General features: G+C 46.4%; 1 protein-coding gene across 1 annotated transcript in view; it reads left to right on the forward strand.

Moving 5' to 3' along the window:
* Positions 1-19,991: 19,991 nt before the first annotated feature.
* The window catches only part of Adamtsl3 (ADAMTS like 3), a 291,872-nt gene continuing 289,029 nt past the window's right edge, over positions 19,992-22,834 (forward strand). Inside the window, exons 1-2 of the mRNA XM_036188825.1 lie at positions 19,992-20,213; positions 21,512-21,613. Of these exons, the coding sequence (XP_036044718.1) occupies positions 20,211-20,213; positions 21,512-21,613 (105 nt within the window). The 5' untranslated portion in view covers positions 19,992-20,210. The remainder of the gene's footprint in view (positions 20,214-21,511; positions 21,614-22,834) is intronic.

The following is a 22,834-nucleotide window of genomic DNA, read 5'->3' on the forward strand; positions in this document are numbered from 1 at the left end:
AGGAAAATAATAGATCCACTTCTGTGGATTCTATCCACTGGTGTCATATTTTCTTTGAGTTCTTTTTAGCTTCTGTGGCTGCCTGGACATTTAAAGAAGAGACCAACTATTCTTTACTGACTAACTTTGAAAAGAGAAGAGCCTTTACCAGTGAGCCCATTTTGAAATTTTGAGATCTCTCAGGCCTTTTCTACATAGTTCTCAATTGTTCCTTCATATGTGATAAAGACTAGAATTACATTTTTTTCTCTTGATCCTTCAGTGCCAGACCTGGTACTGGTAGACTCCTGTTTGTTTTCCCTAGACAGTGGGCTGAAATTGCACACCTCCTTTCAGCAAGCACTTAACGTCTGTGGTTCTGTTGGGATCTCTGTGCGGTGTGGGAGTGCATTCCAGGCCATGCCTGGGGATGCATGTGGGGCTGTGCACAGGGAGACACACGGAGCTACAGCATGTGTTGGATGATTGGAAGTTCTTGCAAGTTTGTCCTGTATGTCCCTAGGAGAGACTTCTGGTGGAGTCTTTATGCTGTTTAACAAGAGCTGTGGCTTTTAGTGGACAATCCTATGTGTGGTTGTTCTTTCCATCCTGACTGTCATGTTGCTTGTGTGTGTCCTATACTGCCGTGACAAGTACATAAGAAAAGCAAAAGAAGGAAATGTTTATTTTGGGTCACACCTTAGAGGTTTCTTTCTGTGGTTGCTTGTCCCCTCTGCTGTGGGCCTGTGGTTGGGCAGAGTGTCTTAGAAGAGAAAGAATGTGTAGATAACATATTTGCTCCATGTCTTCTAGAAAACAGGGAGAGACAGTGGATCTGGGGACATGATAAGACCTCAAAGGAATGTCTCCATCAGACTATTTCCTCTAGTTTAGTCCCTAAAAGTCCCTAAACCTCCTAAAGTTTTCACTGTTACCCCAGATAGCACCATCATCTGGAGACCAAGCCTTCAGCACATGTGTGTGTGTGTGAATTATGCCCATTGTCCCCCCAAACTCATAACAAACTCATAACACAGTGTGCATCTAGTCCATCTCTAGGAACCATCAATTTTAGCAGTCCCAAGAAAGAATATAATTAAAGTATAATGTATGAAAATGTAAATTAAAAAAAAGTCCAAAGTCTCAAGGCCAAGACTTGGTTATGAGTCTCTTAAAAATTCATAGCTTGTCCACTTCCTATGAACAAAGGCAAACTACCTTGTTTCAGAAGGAAGTCATGGCTTGGGAAGAGCTCAGTGGCAAAGTGCTTGCCTAGTATGTTTGAAGCCCTAGGTTTAGTCCTCAGCACCAAAATTAGCTACTGATGGATTGTGGGAGAGGAACAGCCATTGTCTTCAGTAAGGTACCCACTGATGAGCCACCTGGCTCCAAAGGTTAGCTCCAAATCCACGATCACGTGGAAGGCTTTGGTTAAACTCAGAGTAAGAAAACAAAACAAAAAGACGTGAGTTGGAGAAAGGGATTTGTAGGGAGGAGGTGAGTAAAAGCAATTCGGGAGGGTTCGGGAAGGTGGGTTTGAGTGAGTTGGAGTGCCCTATATACATTTCTGAAATTAATAAAGAATGGACTTAATGAAGTTACTTTTTAAAAAGGAAGAATTGGGGCAGAAAAAGGAGGGATGGAACCGTAGCAAAACCAAATCCAGGAGAGGAAGCGTTAAGTTCCGTAGCTACATGCTCAGTAGCACCAAGGGCACGTGGTGCTGGTGTGAGCTACAGGGGGTTTGAGTGGCCCTGCTTTGATGGTTTTGCTGGCAGTCCATGTGTCATTTTCTTGGGGTGACTCTCTGCTTTCTATGGCCTTCCTCAGCAGACACCCCATGTCTCTGGCATCTTCTGCATCCTGGGGTCTTTATTGCATCTCTGCCTTTACTTTCTCAGTCTCACCCTCTCAGGGGTGGATCCCAGGGAGTCCAATCCTACTATACACTGCTTGGCTATAGGCTCTCCTTTAAAATCTGGGGCAAAGTTTCCATGACTCCATAATTCTTTCATTTTGCATGCCTGGAAAACAAAAATAACATGGATGATACCATGGTCAGTCAGTCACAAGTGTGAATGGTAGCAAGCCCTCTTAGACCACGGATGCAGTGGCCTCTGAACACCTGGGTGACTGCACATGGTGAAATTAATCATGGAGAAACAACTTTATCAGTGGCCTTGTGAGGGCAGGATTCCCCGGTGGCATGTTTTTCCACAAGGTAAAAATCTTTTAAATGAGCTTACTTTTATGTTCTTGGTCCTGCAATGGGCAGGGGCTCCGTGAATCCTGAGATCATCTCTTCTGTTGTTCCCATGTGAAGTGTGTGTGTGTGTGTGTGTGTGTGTGTGTGTGTGTGTGTCAACAAATCTGCTATCCTGCTGTATCACTGACATCACTCTAAGTCCTTTGAAGACCCCCATTTCGTTCCCCAGGACCTTACCAGAGTAACCGTTCACTGAATCTCTTGATCCCTCAAACTTGATAAACTGCTCCCAGTTGTCAAGGTGCTTTTGTCTTTTCTATCCCTCCAAATCATTTCTTCTCTATGTAGCTTCATACAATTTTTAGTTATGCATTTAATTTTGAAATTTTAGTAAGAAATTATTATTCAGTCTTTGCTCAAGAGATGAACCACAGTAGAGTGAGCATGCACCATCAGTTTGAGTGAACACTGTAGGGCATCTATGCTGACAGAGGCTGACAGAGCCCCCAGTGAGTCTTGCATCCTGGTAGTTATGCCGTGTGTGTGTGTGTGTGTGTGTGTGTGTGTGTGTGTGTGTGTGTGATAATATGGTGTCCACCTAGTTGCCCTGATGGACTTGCTTCTTGGATCCTCCCAGATGGTGGCAGTTCTCAGCTTTTTTGCACTTGGGCAAAGTCATGATGCTTATTCTGGCCAGTGATAGAAGGGTGAAAATGACATGTGTCACTTCCTGGTAGTGATGATGCTGATGATGATGTGTGTCACTTCCTGGTGGTGGTGGTGGTGATGATGATGATGATGTGTCACTTTCTGGTGGTGGTGATGATGACATGTGTTAATTCCTGGTAGTGGTGGTGATGATGATGTGTGTCACTTCCTGGTGGTGGTAGTGGTGATGATGATGTGTGTCACTTCCTGGTGGTGGTAGTGGTGGTGATGATGTGTGTCACTTCCTGGTGGTGGTGAAAGGCTCCTGAGGCCTCCCCGGTCCCCCTCCACACTTGCACAGTAATACGATGCTGGCTGTTGACTGGCGGATCCACCAAAGTCACTCTCGGAATCTCCATTGATGAAAGTTAGTTTCCCCTGGGGAATCTATGCCCGGTTCGCCATGAGCAAGAAAGAGCTTCAGCTGTTAGACATCCAAGTCTTCAGTGCTGCTGTGTCAAGCTTCTCTACTCTGACTTTAACTTTGTACCAGAGTGAAATGGAATCGGCCAGAGGTAAGTGCACAGACATAGGTGAGGAACTAAGACACACAAGTCATGTGATGGGGTTTCCAATTTTACCTTGAAAGCAACGAGTTGCTTGATGTCTGGCAGAGTAATGGCATGCTGAGATTGGCTCTCAGATGCAATTACTGTGGTTATATCTTCAGTAATACAAGCAAGAGCTCATGGTGGCCTAGCTGAGCACAGCTGGTAGTGGGGATAGAAGGAACTGGATGGGGATGGTGAGAGGTAGAGTTGATGTAGTGAGTGATTTAAAGGCAGCTTATTGAACCGTGGGTTAGAGAGCCCAATGGTGGTCAACTGGTAATGGAATGTAGAAAGTTTGGCACCAGTAAAAGTTTCCTGTAGCATGAATCTTAAAGAGAGAATCTTATTAATAAAAACAAACCTGGAGCCAGTTATTGGGGTGAGTGCTGGAAGATCAGAGAAGCAGAACAAGCCAAAGCTACCTCACCTTGCCAGTTCCTCAGCTGATCCTGTTTCCTCAGACTGGAAGCCTCTGAGTCTTCATCCAGAATCAATCTCAGCTGAACTGCTGCTCAAAGTCTAAAAGCTTAACCAGCTCTAGTTCCTCATCCTCACTCCTTAAATACCTTTCTGCTTCCTGACATCACTTCCTGGGATTAAAGGCATGAGTCACCATGCCTGGCTGTTTCCAGTATGGCCTTGAACTCACAGAGATCCAGGTGGGTCTCTGCCTCTGGAATGCTAAGATTAAAGGCGTGTGTGCTACCATTTTCTGGCCTCTGTATCTAGTGGCTGTTCTGTTCTATGACCCCAGATAAGTTTATTAGGGTGCACAATATTTTGGGAAACACAGTATCACCACAGTTTCCTGGATATGAAAGAGCTAAATGTTAATTCAAAGTCAACTGCATAATGAACCGAGGTGTTTCTCTTTGGTGCCTACCCATGTTGCATCACACAACTCCACTGCAGCCTTGGATCTTAACACATGGTATGCACACTTTCTACTGTAGATTGCATCCTTGTGCATGTGGGAACTCTGCCTGGAGCACCCTGGCTCAGACTGGAGATTGTTTTGCTGTGAAATTGAAGTGTTTCTACTGTATGTACAAAGATTCTTGCTTTCCTAGAAACAGTGGTTTAATTACAGAAAGCAAACACTTCTAATGTTTTCAACCGTCATTCCTCGGCATGTAAATACCAAACTAATATGTCTCCAGGTTGTATTATGTTACAATGCTTGATTCTTAAAATTGCTGTTTGAGTTCCTGAGTTTCTTGAGTTTCATTAAAATAAAGTTTCAATGGATTTTGGCTTGAGATTAGGACAAAATTTCCAATAATTTTTGAAATGTCCCTAAATACTTTTGCTATTTCATATTAAATATCTGTGCAAAATTTCTCAGCATTGATGATTATAAAATCAAAGTGTCAACCAACTCTGCAGGATGTTGAAGATGTTCCTTGTCTGGCCATATTAGACTTAACCATGTTAACATAATGAAACACATTCATCCCATTAGTGTGCAAATTTATTTTAACTTCTAGCAAATAGTATAGTTACAGCTATGCCAAATAACTGATAAGATATATTTATAGTTATTATCAATAAGCTTTTGATTTGTGTACCTATTTTATATGCCTATATACCCAAAGTTACCTAAACATTTCTCAGTCAAAAGGGGTCTCAGTAGAAAAAGTTTGAGAAGCCCTGGTTTAGTATGTGAGGGATAACTCTGTGACAAGGGTGTGGTGTGTCATTCATTGATGTAGGACGCAGAGGAGAAAAGGAGTATGCCGAGTGAGAAAGGCTGACAGAGACGAAAACTTTGTCTGGGGCTGCTTGCAAATGACACCATAGAATAAGGCGGACAGCCTACCTTGGAGATTTCTGTTGGTAACATCAATATATGGCAGGTAGCTAAAGTTGTGGAATTTGATGGAGTGGATATGGTCCAGTCACTATCTACCTATATCTGTTTATCAGGAAAAATATTCCTATATGTTCTACAATATACTTATTACTAGCTTCATGTAACACATATAATTAACCTCAAGACGTGCAAAGGTAAAAAAGCAAAGTTTTATTTTTTAAGATTGATTGTATTTTTAATTCTGTGTGCATGTGTATGTCTGTGTGAGAATATGTTCATGGGTGAATGCACGTGCTCTCACAAAATGGAAGAGGGACCTGGACCTTCAAGCTAGCAGGTGTGAACTCAGGTCCTCTGCAAGAGCAGGATTTTGCTATTTTAAAAAAAAATTATTTTTTATCTTAAACTCAACTGCTGAGACATCTATCCAGCACCAAAAATTTATTTCTTTTAAGAAATACAGTTGTTTCAGTCTATATAATATTACTTGCATGATATGTTTTCAGGGCTGACCACTTGGTATTAGATAACCAATTTAGGATTCTTCCCCAGGGAAGACTACTTCTCCCAATCTTCCACTCACAGCATTCCTTAGTTGCCTATGGTTCCTTGTCCAGGGTTGAGGGCCCACGAGGATCCCCTGTTCCATGTTAGCTCATCTATTGGTATTGTCCATGTTTGAGTATTGCTTAGGCAGCCATGTTGATGAGACTTCATGGGTATAGCTTCTCTGGCATTTCTAGGAAACAAAAACCTCACAGCAAACTTCCTATTTCCCTGGCTCTTAAAGACCTCTCCCTGCTTTCTTCTGCTGTGATCCTTGAGTTTAGGTGTAGGAGTTGTGCTGTGGAAGTGTTCATTGGGGCTGGGCTGCACGTGCTCACTTGTTCTCTTGGTTTCGATTGGTTGTGGTTTTCTGTCATGGTTTCCGTTTGTTACAAGGATGTGTTTCTTTAATGAAGATTGAGACCTAGCTGTGGATATAAGGGTAATTACTTACATACAGTTAGGAATTCTGCTGGTTTAGTAAAGTGGTGGTTGTAGACTCTCCTCCAAGATGCATGCCTTCCCTAGGACTGGAGAGTTGGCTAGGTTTCCAAGTATCAGGCACAATTTCCCTCTTGCTGAGCCGCCCTTAAGTCCAATTAGAGACTTAATTACTGCCAAGGTAACCAACTTGAGCTACAGTAGTGCCACTACTACACCCTTGGGAGTATTGTGCCATGTTGGTCACATTTCAGTTCATAGACATCATAGCCATAGCTGGGTAGGACTATTGGTAGCTACCCTCACTTGGATGCTTACATGGCACCTCCTGGGACCATGAAAGCTAGTTCTCAGGGAGGAGGCTTTTAGATGAGTGTGAATCCTGCAGGTCCTGTGTCTGAGGTACATGGTGTCTTCAGCAAGAGGAACTTACCTTCAACCTCTGGAAGGCAACTAACATCAATAGCTGATGTTTGGGAGTCTCTTGGACATCTCTGACCAACAATCCAGAAGAAGGGTTCTCATGCCCGATGTCGAAGTTTTTGTTAGTCCATGGCTGTTGTGGGGAGCATTGTCAGCCCAGATGGTACATTTTTATTTGAACTATGTATTGTGTATATGTTTTAGACAGACAGACAATACTGAGGACTTTCTAAGGGACCCTCACCGTTTTACCCTCCTCCCTTCTCTGTGTTAGTTTTTCTCCCCTCTAATCCAACCCTCCCCGATTTATCCATTTCCCCTTCAAGCCTCTTGTACCTGCCATCCCCCCTTCACTTGCTCCTTCTCCATGGTCCCTTTTTACTTCTGGTTTGTAGTTACTCCAGGATATGCACTCACACTTGAAGACTTGGAACTGGGAATCTCGGATGAAAAAGAACACATGACATTTGTCTGTCTGCGTCTATGTTACTTTACTCCCTTTGATCGTCTGGTTCCATCATTTACTTGGAAAGTTCATGGTTTCATTTTTCTTTACAGCTGAGTAGTATTTCATAGTGTATATGTACCACATTTCCTTACCTGTCCAGGTGTCGAAGGGCATTTAGGTTGTTTCCAGTTTCTAGCTATTGCAAATAGAGCAGCGGTGAATGTGGCTGAGCTCGTGGACACGTGTCAAGGAATGGTTTAGCTGAGTCATACGGTGGATCTGTTTTTAGCCTTTTGGGGTTCTCCATACTGATTTCCAGAGTGCTAGAGAGTTTGCGATCCCTACAGTTGAGAGTCCCCTTTTCCCACACCTTTCCAGTTGATGTGTTTGTTGGTTGTTGATCTTTGCCATTGTTTGGATTTGCATTTCCCTAACTGCTAGGGCAATGAACTTTTTTTTTTTTTTTTTTTTTTTTTTTGAGATATTTCTTAGCTAATTTTATTTCTTTTGAGAACTTTCTCTTCAGATTCCAGGACCATTTTTCTTTTTGTTTTTTTGCCCCTGAGCCAGAATTTCTCTGTGTTGTTTTTTGGTGTCTGTCCTAGATCTTGCTCTGTAGACCAGGCTGGCCTCAAACTCACAGAAATCCACCTGGCTCTGCCTCCTGAGTTCTGGGACTAAAGACATGCACCACCACCACCTGGCCCAGGCCCATTTTCCTAATGGATCCTTTGAGGTTGTTTGTTTGTTTGTTGACTGTTTTCTGAGTTTCTTTTATTTTTAATTTTTTTAAAGACATTATGTGTACAAAAGTTTTGCCTTCATGTTTATATGTGCACCATGTGCATACATGCCTGTTACCTTTGTAAGTCAAAAAAGGGCTTTGGATCCCCTGAAACTGGAGTTGCAGATGATTGTGACACCACGTGAGTGCTGGGAATCAAATGCAAGTGTCTTCTGAAAGAGCGACAAGTGACTTAACCGCTGAGCCAGCGCTACAGCTCCTAAACCCTCTTTGTTCTGGATCTCAACCCTCTGCTCAGCTGTAGAGCTGGAACTACTCTCCCACTCTGTGGGCTCCTCCTCACTTGGTGGCTTCATTAGCTGTGCCAAAGCTTCTTAGTTTAATGAGGTCCTACTTGTCAACTGTTGGCCTCCGTTCCTGGCCAATGGGTCCTGTTTAGAAAGTTTACACCTGTGTCATGCAGGGGTACTGCCTGTGTTTGCTTCTAGCAGTTTTAATAGTTCTGGTTTCACATTTAGGTCTTTGATCCATCTGGAGTTCGTTTTCGTGCAAGGTGATAGATGTGGGTCTAATTTTGTTTTTCTGCATGTGGACAGCTAGTTTTCTCTGCACTTTATGTTGATAAATTTTTAATTAAAATATAATTACATAATTTTCCTCCTTCCCTTTGCTCCCCTTTCTTATTGCTATTATTATTGTTGTTGTTTTACACACATGTACGTAAATATATAAATATAGCCTGCTGAGTCCAAGTCCATTTGGCATTGCTTGTATGTATGTGATTTCAAGGCTGACCTTGGTACTGTATAACCAGTTAGGAAGCTCGTCCCTTGGGAAGACTCCTGTTATGCTCTCAGCAGTCTTAGTTGCCAGTAGTTCCTTTGTCTAGGGCAGAGCTCTCCCACAGGAGCATGTCCATTGGTTTCACCCTGTTCCGGCAGCCCCGTGGTTGAGGTATAGTGCAGGAAGCTTCCCTGCCATTTCTGGGAGACACAGTGTCACAGCAGATTTCCTGGTCCTTTGGCAGTTCCAATCTCTCTGATGAGTCTTCCACCATGTTCCCCGAGCCTTTGGTACAGGAGTGATGTTGTAGCTGGACACCTGTTATCAGTTATTCTCTGCATTTTGGCCAACCAAGGTTTCCTTTGGTGTGCTCCATCTTTTGAAAACAAAGTTTAAGAAGCAATCATAGTGATCCACCTCAGACTTCTACCTAATTTTTCACTATTGGATCATGTGATCCAGTGGGCGTGCCTGGGAAGATGCTTTCTTAGCTCTGTTCTTTCATTTTTTCATCATGAACTCCAACTTAAAAGACACACTCAGAAGCCTTGGAGTCTTCCAAGGCAAGTTTCATATTTAATTGTAGCCTGGTCTCTGGTTAGTCATCAAAGTAATACTGAGACTCACCCTGCCATTCACACAAAAATCGCTAAGTGCCATTCTATTAAGCGTGTACCAGCATGGTGTATTACTGTTGTTGTTTTAATAACCAAGAGAGGGATAAAAAGACTGCATGAAATGAGCATCCTCTGAGTCACACATGGGCCAAGAAAATCGAGAGCGGAGTGTCCAGTGCTCTGTGACACGTAAAACAGAAAATGGAGAAGGTAACTGATGGCCACAGGAAATCCAGGTCTGGTTAAAACTTCTTCTGATCTCAGAAAATGGTTCAAGTTCAGGTGTTTTACTCATGCTGTCCATTCTCCCATGGAACTTATTAAATGGACACAGTAGGAAATTCTGTGTTAGCGCTGAAGAGTGGGAACAGGAGCAACACACAGCAGAGGTTCAGGGTCAAGGAGACACAGCAGCAGCCTCGGATTCGGTGTCTGATCTGGTCCTTACGATGAGGAAAGAGAGTTGTGGGCTAGGCACATCCTCCCACTCTGCTGGGGAGGTAAGTAGAGACTCTGGAGAGAGAGAGAGAGAGAGAGGGAGGGAGGGAGGGAGAGAGGGAGGGAGGGAGGGAGGGAGGGAGGGAGGGGGAGAGAGAGAGAGGGAGGGGGAGAGAGAGAGAGGGGGAGGGAGAGAGAGGGAGAGAGAGAGAGAGAGAGATGCAAGCTTGCAACATTGTTTCCTTCTTCGCTGCCAAAAATAAGATTTGTTCTAGAATACGTGAGGAAGTTCTTCCTTCCTGGATCTACCTCACAGCCATTTGGATTATTTATTTTGTAAATTGTATCCAAGAGATAGAATATAAGAGATGAAGTTTACTATATTGCTCACGCTCCCTTCGACCTTCTGATGCTCCATCCCCAGTTTTTAGTAGCCAGGGCCACAGTCCCTTGCTAACCTGTCCACCTTATACCCTCCTAAAACACACAATTGAGATTATAGGTTGTCTGTGCTGGAGAATACATGGAGAGTAAAACATTGAGTGATTTTTTTTTTTTTTTTTTGGTAGCAAGATCTGGTCCCCATGCTTACACTTTTAACTCAAATTATTACTCACCCTACAACAAAACAAAACATCCTTCTGATAGTTCCAAGACTGAATTAGTTACTACCTTATGTGTTCACAGTTTCCTGTTCTTTCATGGCTGGGTGTATTTATCTCATTTGCTTCTGCACAACACTAGTGGCCACCATGTTTCTAAGTCCTTGTGGGGGTCTGACAGGAGGTGGATTGTCAGGGAATGTGTACTGCATCACACAGACTGGATCCTCACTTCCAAAGCTGACCAGATGCAGAATCTGGGGTCTGAAGGGAGCTGGCTGGCTCTTTGCTCTTATCCACACAACATTTCTGCGTAAAAAAGGGAAATGCTTACTTGGCTGACAAAGTCCTCCCAAAGTTAATGTGCTTGGCAAAACTCAATACATAGAAATGTTTTTATTGAACTTATTTTGGAACAAAAAGGAGACCTTTCAACTCTTCCTTTGCAGTGTTTCCAATGCAAATATTGCCTCACTGAGCAAGTGAGGGGCACGTGAGGGTAAGCATATGGACTGGCGTTGTGGTGCACACCAGTCGAGGCGACACAGCATCAGGGAAGATGCCTTTGATTATGACACTTCATGATGTGTAAGGAAATAACCAGCAAGTATTCAGTAGTGTAGGGTGTTGGAGCAAGTTAATGTTTTACACTCTGCTCTTTTTCCTTCAAATTAATCATGCACAGAGTAAAACGGAAATGTTCCCAAGTTGTCAGGGATAGAATTCCAGACAGATTTTTTTTTTTTTTGAAAGTGAAGGATAAAGAATGAAACAATAAAATTAATAAGTAACTCCTTTTCTTAGGGAAAGCAATATTTTAAGTGAGAATGTTTAAGCAAAGTACATCATCTTACTGAAAAAAAAATGTTTTTGGACTCTGTATATTCTCCAGCATAAAGCAATGAGCATTTTAGAGCAGTATGAGCTAGGCGTGATGGTGCAAGCCTGTGTCCCCTGGAGACCTGAAGCAACATGGCAGACACTTATGTTGTGTCTCTTTCTGTATATGACTTGGGCTTTGTTGTCCTTTCCTTAAATTTAACCCTTTGTGAGCAAATACTTTTGTAAAATGTAGCATTTACTTCCACATCTTTGTAGATAGAACTGAACACTCAAATATGCTCCTGGGTAACCTGAATTCATGAACATGAACACAGACAGCATTATGCAACACTTTAGTGTTTCTTATTGAATCCAGTGAGGTGACCAAGTGTTTTCAATTTCTTTTCAGCCTTACCTTTATGTGGTCAATATACCTCTTCTTGGACATCTTGTCCCTTCTTAATTCATAGCCTCAAACTTATTCTGGAAAAATCTAGACTTAACCCCTAGATTAGAGGTTAGAAAAAAAATTCTGGAAAAATCTAGACTTAAGCTCTAGATTAGAGCTGCAGAAGTCTGTTTCATCACTATGAGGAACTCCTGAGGATGGTAGCTCTGTAAAGAAAGGTGATTTATTTAGACCATAGTTCTAGAGGCTCACGGGCTTGCCCCTGACATCAGCCCGGCTCAGCTCCAGGTCTCATGGTGAGTCCTGCCACTACAAAAGGGACTTGTATGGGAACAAGAAATCTCTACTGCCAGACAGGAAGCTAAAGAGAATGATTAGGCTTGCTCTTTTTTTTAATGAAACTTTTTTCATATATTTTGATCATGTTTCTCTTCTCTGACTCCTCCCGGATCCAGAGCCCTCCACCTCTCTACTTACCCAACTTTATGTTCTCTCTCTTCTTTTACTTTCTTTTTTTTGGCTTTTAGAGACAGGGTTTCTCTGTGTTAAGCCCTGGCTGTCCTGGGACTCCCTCAGTAGGTTAGGCTGGCCTTGAACTAAGAGATCCTCTTGCCTCTGCCTGCTGTGTGCTGGTCTGTTTTTTGTTTGTTTGGTTTGGTTTGGTTTGGTTTTGTTCTCTCTCTTTAAAAAGAGAACAACTCAAACAAATAAAAAATCAGTAAGGAAAAAAGTAAAAACAAAACAAAAGGTCCACACGTTTTTTTGTTCATTTGTTTGTATTTTTTGTTTGTTGTTTTTTTCCCCAACTATTTCTGGGCATGGGACCTGCCCTGGAGTGTTATTGATATACTCAGAGGAATTCCATTGGAGGAAACTCATTTTTCCCTTTGCTAGTGAATATCAATTATAAATAGCTTCTTGGTTAGGGGTGGGACCCCATGTCCACTTCACCCTCTCAGCGCTGAGACCCTGTCTGGCTTGAACTTGTGCAGGTCCTGTGCATGCTGCCACAGTCTCTGCGGGTTCATGTATGTATCAGTCCTGTTGTGTCTGGAGGACACTCTTTTCTTGGAGTCCTCCATCATCTCTGTCTCTTATGATCTTGGTGCCTCCTCCGCTGCATAGATTGCTGAGATTTAAGGGGAGGACTTTGATGAAGACATCCCATCTAGGGCTGAGTGCCCCAAAGTCTCTCACTCTCTACACTTTGTTCCATTGTGGATCTCTGTGTTCATTCCCGTCTCCTATAAGAAGAAGCAAGGATAAGTGAGGCACTGGATTCTGGGTATAGCTCATTCTGGCAAAGCAGCAGCCTACAGAATGGGAAAATATTTTTTACCAATTATATATTTCATAGAGGGTTAGTATCTAGAATATATAAAGAACTAAGAAAAAACAACACCAAGCAAACAAGTAACCCAATTAGAAATGGGGCACAGAACTAAACACAGTTCTCAAAAGATCAAACACAAATAGCCGAGAAACACTTGGAAGTGTTCAATGTTCTTAGCCATTGGGGAAATGCAAATTAAAACTACTTTGAGATTTTGTCTTACACCAGTCAGAATGGCCAAGATTAATAAAACGAATGACAGCTTATGCTGGTGAGGGTGTGGGGAAAGGGGAACAATCATTCATGGCTGGTAGGAGTGCAGATTGGTCAGCCACTATGGAAATTAGTGTGCCAGTTCCTCAGAAAGCTGGAACTAGATCTTCCTCTAAGGTCCAGCTGTACACTCTTGAGCATATACCCGAAAGACTGTAATCCTACCACAGAGATTCTTGTTCATCCCTGTTCACTGATGCTCTTTCATGATAGCCAGAAACTGGAAACAGCCTAGATATCTATCGACAAATAGATAATGAAAATGTAGTAACCTTGCACAACATTATTCAGCTGTTAAGCAAATCTAAACTGTGAAATTCGCTGGTAAATGGATGGAGCTAGAAAAAAAATTATCCTGAGTGAGGTAACTCATACCTAAAAAGAAAAAAAAAATTGTATGTGTGTGTGTGTGTGTGTGTTTTTAATATGTGGATGTTAGTTTAAAAGCTGTTGATGTGTGAGGTACAAACCAAATAACCACAGTGGTTAGGTACCTAGTAAGGGAAGGGAGGATACAGTGGTATGGATAGACTTGCTTGCATAACAAATTTCTTTTAAGAACTAAATCAGGTCCTATGAGAAATACCTTAGCCCCTTCTCAGGGTTGTGCTCATTGACATAAGAACCTTCCATTCACACTACCATACTGAGCACCAAGCTACCAACATCTGAACCCTTGAGCAACAACCCTCACCCGAATCATCCCACTGAGTATTGCTATAGTCCACAAGAAAAGCGAGAAAACAAGCCACAGTGTGCATAGGTAAGAACTACTGCAACTTTCTGGCTTATGGACTTGGAAGGTTCATCTGCAGATAGTGAAATGACTTGTCTTGAGTCCCCCAGTTTGTGGCCCGGGCTGGGCCAGCACTAGATCTCCTGACCAGTACTTCATGGGGGCGGAGAAGGGATAGGATCCTCAGGGCAGGGTGGGACTTCTAAGGTGCTGCAAGGCATCTGTGCTTGTCCACAGTCCACAGCGGAGTTTCTGAAGCCCTGTGTTGTATACATGCATAGGTGTGAGATGCAAACAACCCTGAGCCAGGCCAGCACTTTCCTAGCCCCAGAAGCCAGCAGTAGTCAGCCTTTGGGGGTGTGGCTTTCAGAACCTGCTGACCTTGGACGAGTTACCAAACAGAAGACACTGTGGGGCTCTAGCATTACTTGTCCTGCTTTGAAGACTTGGAACTCTCTCCATCATCTCCCTCGATTTCTTGACAAAGGTTCTGATGATCTAAGTCCAGAGTCCTAAACTTTTGAAATTGTGGAAATCGGTGCCTTTAAGACCTCTGGGGAATTCCACGGTGTTGGAGTGCAGGCAGAGGGTAAAACCAAGAGTAAGGGTGTGCTGAAGCCTGCAGACCCGCCCATCAAGTCAAACTCTGCTGCTGTGATGAACCATTACCAAAAGCAACTTACAGGAGAAAGGGTTTATTTCAGCCTACTGTTCCAGAGGGAGAGTCCATAATGGTGGGGAAGGCTTGGCCTGGCTGTAGGAACAGGAATCTGGATGATCACATTTTTGCATATACACAGGAAGTGTGTGTGCGCGCGCACACACACACACACACACACACACACACACACAGAGAGACACAGAGACAAAGAGAAAGACATGCATAGAGACAGACAGACACATATACACACAGACACAGACACACACACACACACACACACAGAGACACAGAGACAGAGACAGAGAAAGACATGCATAGAGACAGACAGACACACATACACACAGACACAGACACACACACACACACACACACACACACACACACACACACGCAGAGGTGGGGCGTTATAAATCATCACCAGTGATGTGCTTCATCTAGCAAGGATGTACCTCCTAAAAGTTCCATAATCTCTCCAAACAGTGCCACCAACTGGTGACCACATGTCCAAATATATGAGCCTCTGGGGGACATTTATCATCTAAACCACCACATCCAGCCCCTTGACTCCCATAGGCCCAGGACCATTTCATGATGCAAAATGAATTTAGTATAACACCAAAAGTCTTTAATAATCTCAACACAGTTCCAAAGTCCAAACTCTCTTAACTGTGATCCCCCCTGTGAAATTAAAGCCGTCACAGACTTCCAACACCAAGTGGCATAGAATCTAAATTTCTATTCTAAACAAGCCCCAAACCCAGCAGGTAAATAACCAAATCCTACAGCTTCATATCCAGTATCTGGGGCTTCAGTTTTAAATGACTTAGATGCTTCCACCCCTCCAGCTTTGCTGTTTGTAATCCACATCCCCTTCTATCCGGTTTCACTTCCTGTTTGTAGCTTGCCTTGGCAAATGTCTTAAGATTTTGGTGTGTTCAGAATCCTGGAATTTCCACATCACTCCAGGTTCCACAGTTGCTTGACCTAATGGCCTCCTCATAGGGACTCTATTAGTTAACTTTCTGTTACTGTGGTAAAACACCATGCCCCCAAATCAACTGTTTTACAGTTCCAGGGAAAGAGACCCTACAGTGTCTGGGAAGACATGGCATGGTGGCAGGAAAAGATGCTGCCTGCTCACCTTTTATCAAAAGACAGGAAGCAAAGCAAGATGGAGGAGGATGCTAATGCTGCAAACCCACCCAGCTCCAGTGACATACCTCATATCTGCAGCACCTAAAGATTTCATACCCTCCCCAAACAGGAGTAGGGATGTATGATGCTCCTGTAGGCAGAAACAGACCCTGGGAAACTCCTGTAGACAGAAACCTGGGACAGGTGCCAGAGACCAGGAAGGTAAGAGGGCGCATCTTAGCAGGAAACAGAACTTGATTTCCCAGATCTCTCGGGAAGTCAGCATGTGTCCCCTTGTCCCCAGGTAGCTTCTCAGGGGGAAGGTAAGCCCAGAGCTAGAGGAAGAAGCCTGACCTGGACTCCAGTGATGGATCGTGTGAGAAGCACACTCAATGGTCATCCAGAAGCTCTCTGGGTTCCCTAATCTCTGTCCATCCCACTCTCCAATCTACCTCATCCCATGCCTTTGACATGTCCTCCTCAAACACTTGGGTCAGGCATCGAGGGAGGATGTGAAGGCTGAGGGCAGAGTAGGGACTGAGGGCCAGCACCATCTGCACTTGCGCAGAGAAAGCAGGGACCAGTGAATGGCCAGGGCTGGGAATCAGACACACTAGTTCTTTCTATGGGCTGTGACCAGATAATAGCGATGAGTCTCAGAGGTGTCACTCTGTCATGGTGGGAAGAGCATGAAGAAACAGAGCAGTCCACACCACAGCAGCCAGGGGAAGCCAGAGCCTCCACAGACCGCCTCTCCAGTAGCCTATTTCCTCTAAGTAGGTTCACCCTCTACCTTTCAACACCTCTCAGTTAGGCATTTGTATTAGTAATCCGTCAAGGGACTAATGTATTCACTAGGTCAGACCCATCAGGATGGAGCTAAACATCTCGAAACATGACACCAGACATGTGCTTTATAATGTCCTCCGTGGTTCTGAATCCAGTCAGGTTGACCATTAAGGTTAACTGTCGCATTGGGACATCTCTGAGGTGCAGACAGGCCATGGGTGGAGTCTGTCTGTCCTCTATAACACTTTGTCATCCTAATCCTCAGCACCTCAGCCACCCCTATATTATGGCTCAGCGTGTCAGAGTTAGCAGGGTGGCAAACCTTCCATAAGAGTATGGGTGGCATTTCCTGTTCTGATTTTCTCCCTCAGCTCCCTCTTTGTAGGGACAGCCTGACTCTAGATGGAAGCTGAAGAATAAAGACTGTTCTGGCCCCAGTTTACAGTGTCAGGCATTCCTTGGAGGCTGGCTCAGGAATCAAAAGCGCCCAAGGGAAAATGAGACAGGAAGTTCTGGGGAGACATTGATACCTAAGAGCAGAGCCACTTAAACATTCCCAGCAATGTCCCCAACTCCAGAGGCATCCTCAAGGCCTTCCTCTGCTGCACACACAGGGGGTTGAGCTTGATGCAGCTGCCAAGGCATAAACACAATAGTTCTTTGAATTCTCCATTTCTTCTTGAATATTCATGCACGTTTTCCAGTTGATTCCATGGTACTTTCAGGCCAGTTTTAGAATGTGAATGATCTGAGAAACCGGTCCACTTGCTAAGAACATATGGTGGTTAAATCTTTCTACTCTGGTGTCTCATTTGTAAAACAGGAATAAAAACATTTACGTGTATGGCTTGAATGGTGAAATGCTCCCCACAGGCTCGTGTACCAGGTACTTGTGGCCCAGCCCATGGTGCTATTTTGGTAGGTGGTAGAAACTTGGGAAAGCGGAGTCTACCTGGAGGAGGTAGGTTACTGAGGCTGTAACTTTGAAGACCATTTAGCAGGTCTCAGGTTCCTTTCCTTTTCTTTGCTTTCTGGCCACAAAGATGTGAACTGCTCACTGTTCTACCGTGTCTGACACAATAAGCTGACACCTTTGAAATTGTGAGCCAAAAGAAATCTCTTAAGTGTTTTATGTCAATTCAAACCAATATGCCACCCCGTAAGCTGTCCTGGTGGCTGAATTAGTAATGCCTGTTGAATGCCTAGAACAGATCCTGGTGTGTCCCAGGTACTGTTTAACTGTGAAGAGACATCATGAACAAGGTAACTTTTAGAAAAGAAAGCATTTAATTGGGGCCTGGCTTACAGTTTTAGATGGTTAGTGTGTTACCATCATGGTGGGGAGTGTGGCAGTGGCAGGCAAGGGTGGTACTGGAGCAGTAGCTGAGAGCTTTACGTCCTCATCTGCAAGCGGCAGGACTGGGCATAGTGTGTCTTTTGAAACCTCAAAGCCCACTCCCAGTGACACACTTCCTCCAACATGGCCACACCTCCTCATCCTTCCCAAACCATTTCTCAACTGGGCATGAAGGGCTCAGATATATGATCCTGTGGTGGCCATTCTCATTCATGCTACCACATGGTGTGTCATGGATGTTGTGAAATGTTAACAGGGCGATTCCTCTATTGATCCACTGACACAGATGTGCATACCATGGAGCCTTCTCATCTGCAATGTCACCTGTCACCCTATAACCAACACACATAGTACTTTCAAAGTCTTCTGAAGACCAGTGAAAATTTTGAGTCCACTGGCCTGCATATTCACTGTGAAGGTCCTACAAGCCAATGCTCTCTCTTCTTGTGTCTTGTTTCAGCTCTATTGTGTAGACAGTCACCCTGAAAGTCCTCTTTGCACTTTGCAACATTTTGTTGTTTGTGGTTTCATTGTTTTAAGCTGCCCTTGAGCACAGTGCTGTTTATGTGTCCCCTGACAGGGCTGCTCTCTAGCTGTTCACACCCACATCATAGGGGAGTTACAGGTGCTGGTACCCTGAGGTCAACGTAAATGAATGAGCATGTCTTACACAAGGTGTCTTTACACGGAAATGTATACAAAATAAGGCAGCATTCCAACTGGCTGACAAAATGTGACCAGAGGCTCATGGGAACCTAGTCCTGTATTACCCACAAGAGTAATAGCCCAGTATTTAGAAATGGATTGTTTGCCTCACTTTCCACAGCTAAACTGGAGTGAACGGAGAGACTCCATTGTCTGTAGGTGAGTTAGTCATGGTTTAGCTCTGCCCTCCTTTCGTGGTTCCCCCTGAATCTCTTCCCACTCGCCACCTGCTCATCTTCCCTAGGACTCCAGCCATTTTCCTCCTCGGAGTGGAGGGAGAGTCCTGAGGCTCTTCTGGTCAGAGGAGGCCATCTGACTGGGGAAGGGAGGAAAAGGTGAGGAAGGCAGGTAATGCTCTAACAGTCTGGAAGAACCAGCAGTCCGGCAGGCAAGAGAGCACCTTTTGATGCAAATGTTTGACTCCTCCTGAAGGAAGTAGTTACCAGTTCTAGACCTGACCTCTCTGATCGCCGTGGGCAAGTTATTCCCTGAGGATTGGGATAACGCTAGGAACAACTGCTCTTGGGATGGCTGGCTACACACATCGCTTGGCAAAGTAGCATCACTCCAGGGAACTAAGGTGGCGGCACAGCGCTGCAGACCTTAAAAGGAACACCTGGCACTTGGCTCCCTTTGCTGGGATGAAGCCAAGACCCTTGTATCTTTCCCCTGACTTTTCTTCCCTTCAGAAGTGCCGAAGGCACCCTCACCCCTGCCTCTCTTCTCGACTGGGACACCCCCATCACAAGCCCTAGGCTCTGGTGCTGAATTTATCTTCTGACAGGTCTGGAGTTCGGGATTACCCAAACCGGTTTCATTCCCGGGGCTTCAGGTATCAGGTTTAGGTGCCTCTGCTGGGTCACCCAAGGTCCCCTGTAGCCCCAAATCCCCGCACAGGGGTGGTGGTACTGCTGATGGGTCTTGGTCAAGCTCCTAAGGCTCCCAGCACGAGCCAGCGACTCAGTGCAGCCTGTTCTCGGGGTGCGTCTTAGCAGTCGCGGCGCCCGGGCCAGTCGGTGGAGGTGGGAGGGGATGGCATCCTTGCACTGGCCGGGCTGGCCCGGCTGGCCCGGTTGGCCCGCGGCGCAGCCGCTGCTTCTCCCCAGCGTGCTGCCGCCGGCGGCGGCGGCGGCGGCAGCCGGGACTCCTGGCACCAGGCCTGGCTGCAGGCCCAGGGCGAGGAGTGGCTTCCAGGAAGCGGGCGGAGAAGCGTTCCAGCCGAGTCTCGCCGTGGCCGCCACGGCTCCGCGCGCTCCGAGTCGCCCGGCTGCGGCCCGCTTTCCTGCTTGCCCTCGCGTTCCCCCGGAGGCCCGGGGTGCCAGCAGAGGACGGACAGGCGGCACGGACGGACCGGCCCCGGGGAGCGGCGCGCACTTGCGGGACAGACGGCGCAGGTGGCGGCGCGCGCCCTCCGCTTCTGGGCCGGGGCCAGCCCTGCGCTCCGCGCGCCCGGAGGGGCGGGACAGGCGGGGCGGCCGCGTCCCAGCCCCATTTAACTTTGGCGGCGGCGCGGGCTGGAGGCCGGCGTCGGGGACCGTCGGGATTCCGCGCTCCGCACGAGGTGTCGCCGAGTTGGCGCGGCTGATCTCCGTCTCCGCAGAGCGCATCCCTGCGGCACCCACAGACGCTCCTGCGGCGCCGGGTTGGGAGCGGGGACACCCGCGGAGAGCCGGGGACAGGTCTCACCCAGGATGGTAAGGCTGGGCAAGTTGATGGGAACGCCACTGGCAAGTAGGGTTCTACGCTGGTCGCGGGGCTTCACAACCTGAGCACTACCCTATGGGACTTAAGAGAGCTCTGGGTAGGCGCGCGCCACCGGGTCCGGGGACACTGGGCAGAACCTTCCCGGGTCCTCTGCGAGGGAAGGGCGCCATCGATGATGGGGACACCCTACAGGGTGAGCGGACTGCCGGTTGATCGCAGCCCGGAGAGTCCGAAGGTCCGGAGGGTTGGCTACTGAGGCTCGCACGCCTGGAGCGTAGAGGATCCAGGCGAGACGCACGCCAGGGAAAGGAGGCGTGAGGGCAGCGGGCGTTGGAGTGTGGGAGCCAGCGGAGAGGGGCGCGTGGTCCCGGGCCCGGCCCTGGCCGCCTCCCTTCGTCCCAGAGTTGCCGCCTCAGGTCGGAAACAGCAGCACATTTGCGGATCGCATTAAGCCAGGCCTTAATGCTTTCTCCAGATGGAGAGAAGCCACCGACCCGCCCCCGGACACCGACTCCGCCAAGGCGCCCGCGAGGCGAAGCGGGAGTCGAGTGTGACCTCGGCTTTTCCAGTCTCCTCTCAAACTCAGTTCCCTGTAAATTGACAGGAGAACACACTGGGGGGAAAAAAAGTCCCGGTCGCCCTCTTGAGCGACATTCTTCCTCACCTTTAAGAGACTACACTCTGCAGGACTGTGTCCCCTAGAGCTCTCTTAGCCGCAGGTCTGGAAGCAGAGGGCACTCTGTGTGCCTAGTGAGAAATGCCTCCAACTATCAGCGTTCCAATCCTAGAGTTACTGTTTTGCTGTGTGACCTTAGGTGGATTCCTACCCTCTCTGGTCTAGTTTAGTTGGTTTTAGACTCATTTTTGCCTCGAGGAGACTAAGCTGGCAGGTGCCCTAACCCTTGGCTGTAGGCTGGTTGTCCCCAGACAATGCCAAAAGCCACACCCTGGTGCTGACAACCAGGCTGGGAGGTGACTGATGCAGGGGTGTCTCGACTTCTGGAGAGCTGGAAGTATGAGTTGCTGACGGGGGGGGGGGGGGGGGGAGGAGGGGGGAGAGTGGCTAGTCCCTGCCCCCTCCCCAGTCTTGGTGGACTCATCTTAAAGGGAGCCCCATGTCGCCTCCGTTCTGCAGCAGGCAATCCCATCCTGGGCCAACACAAACCTTTCTGAGACACTGCCTGGCTTCAGGGTCCCTGCCCTCCGATTGGTTTCTTAGTTCACAGACTCGGTCTCTGGAGCCAAGAGCTAGTTGGAAACTAGACCTTTTCTTTTTTCTTTTTTGTAGGCTGTGAGGGAGGCTCCTAGGATATTGGACCCTGTGGCTTCCTGGACAGGACCCTGGAGGCTCCTGACATGGATGGTCTTTATGTTCCCCGGTCTTCGGCAGGTAATAGAAAGGGGGACACTGAGAACTTGGGGCACGCCTGTCTTTGCATAGCAATATTATTCTAGACCATGTCAGATGCTAATAGGACCAGTGTTAATGCTAACACAGAGAATCTCCCTGCAGATGGTGTCATGGTTGGTTTCTCTGTAAGGATGATTCAAAGGTCAGGAACCTGATACCACCGTGGACCCGTACACCACTTGTGACTTGGGCTTGGGTGGACCCTGTCTTTTCTGACTGTAGTGGCTGTCTGCATGAGCCCAGGAGAGGCTGCGTGTTAGAGGTCAGGAGGAGCCTGATTTCTATACTAGCTCAGCCACTAAGTGGGTGTTCTGAATTTACACACCTCACTCTTGAGCAGGCCTCTCTAGACCACCGGTTCTCAACCTTCCTAATGCTGCGACCCTTTAATACAGTTCCTCATGTGGTGACCCATGCTACTTCATAACTGTAATTTTGCTGCTGTTATGAATCGTAATGTAAATATCTGTGTTTCCTGATGGTCTTAGCCGACCCCTGTGAAAAGGTCATTCGACCCCGAAGGGTCGAGACCCACAGGTTGAGAAACACTGGTCTAGACTCTTGTCTTTTTGACCCAACTGGAGAAGCTGAGCTCGTAGCCTTATCTGTCTACTGGGCAAACTCAAAGGCGAGCTACTGGCATTGCTGAAGAGACAGCAGGGAGTGGTGGAGATGGCCAGAGGTGGAACCTCATTTCCCCTCACTAAGAACAGTCCTCGCTTGACTCTGGTTTGTCATTGTTAAGTAGGAATGCAAGCCCGGGATTGCTGGGCCTTCTTACATTTCAAGATAGCTGGAACATCCAGATTTCCTCTACAACCCTTTGGATTATAACAAAGCGAAATCCAGACAAATATGTTTGCCGCTGCATTCAGCCAAGAAGTGTGTGGGCCCTGACCTAAAAATGTAGGGAACATTTCTGTTAATACCGTGGCCTGAGGGTGGCTGCTAATCCCCTGAAACGTCTTATGTGACTTAGAACAAGACAACACTTCCCCAAGGAGTTCACTTCTGGCTGTGGTCTGTGCGCCTTCATGGTCTTAGCAGGCAGCCTAGTACTTAAGGGCTTAAGTCTGTTAAACAAGCATGCAGACATGGATGGAAATCTATACTTGGGATAACTGAAGCGAAGGCCCCTGCCTCTTGCTCTGTTCTCTTGGATTTACTGTCTTTAAGCCCTTTTCAGTACCCGATCAATCC

The sequence above is a fragment of the Onychomys torridus genome, chromosome 1, assembly GCF_903995425.1.
Source record: "Onychomys torridus chromosome 1, mOncTor1.1, whole genome shotgun sequence".
Lineage (NCBI taxonomy): Eukaryota > Metazoa > Chordata > Mammalia > Rodentia > Cricetidae > Onychomys > Onychomys torridus.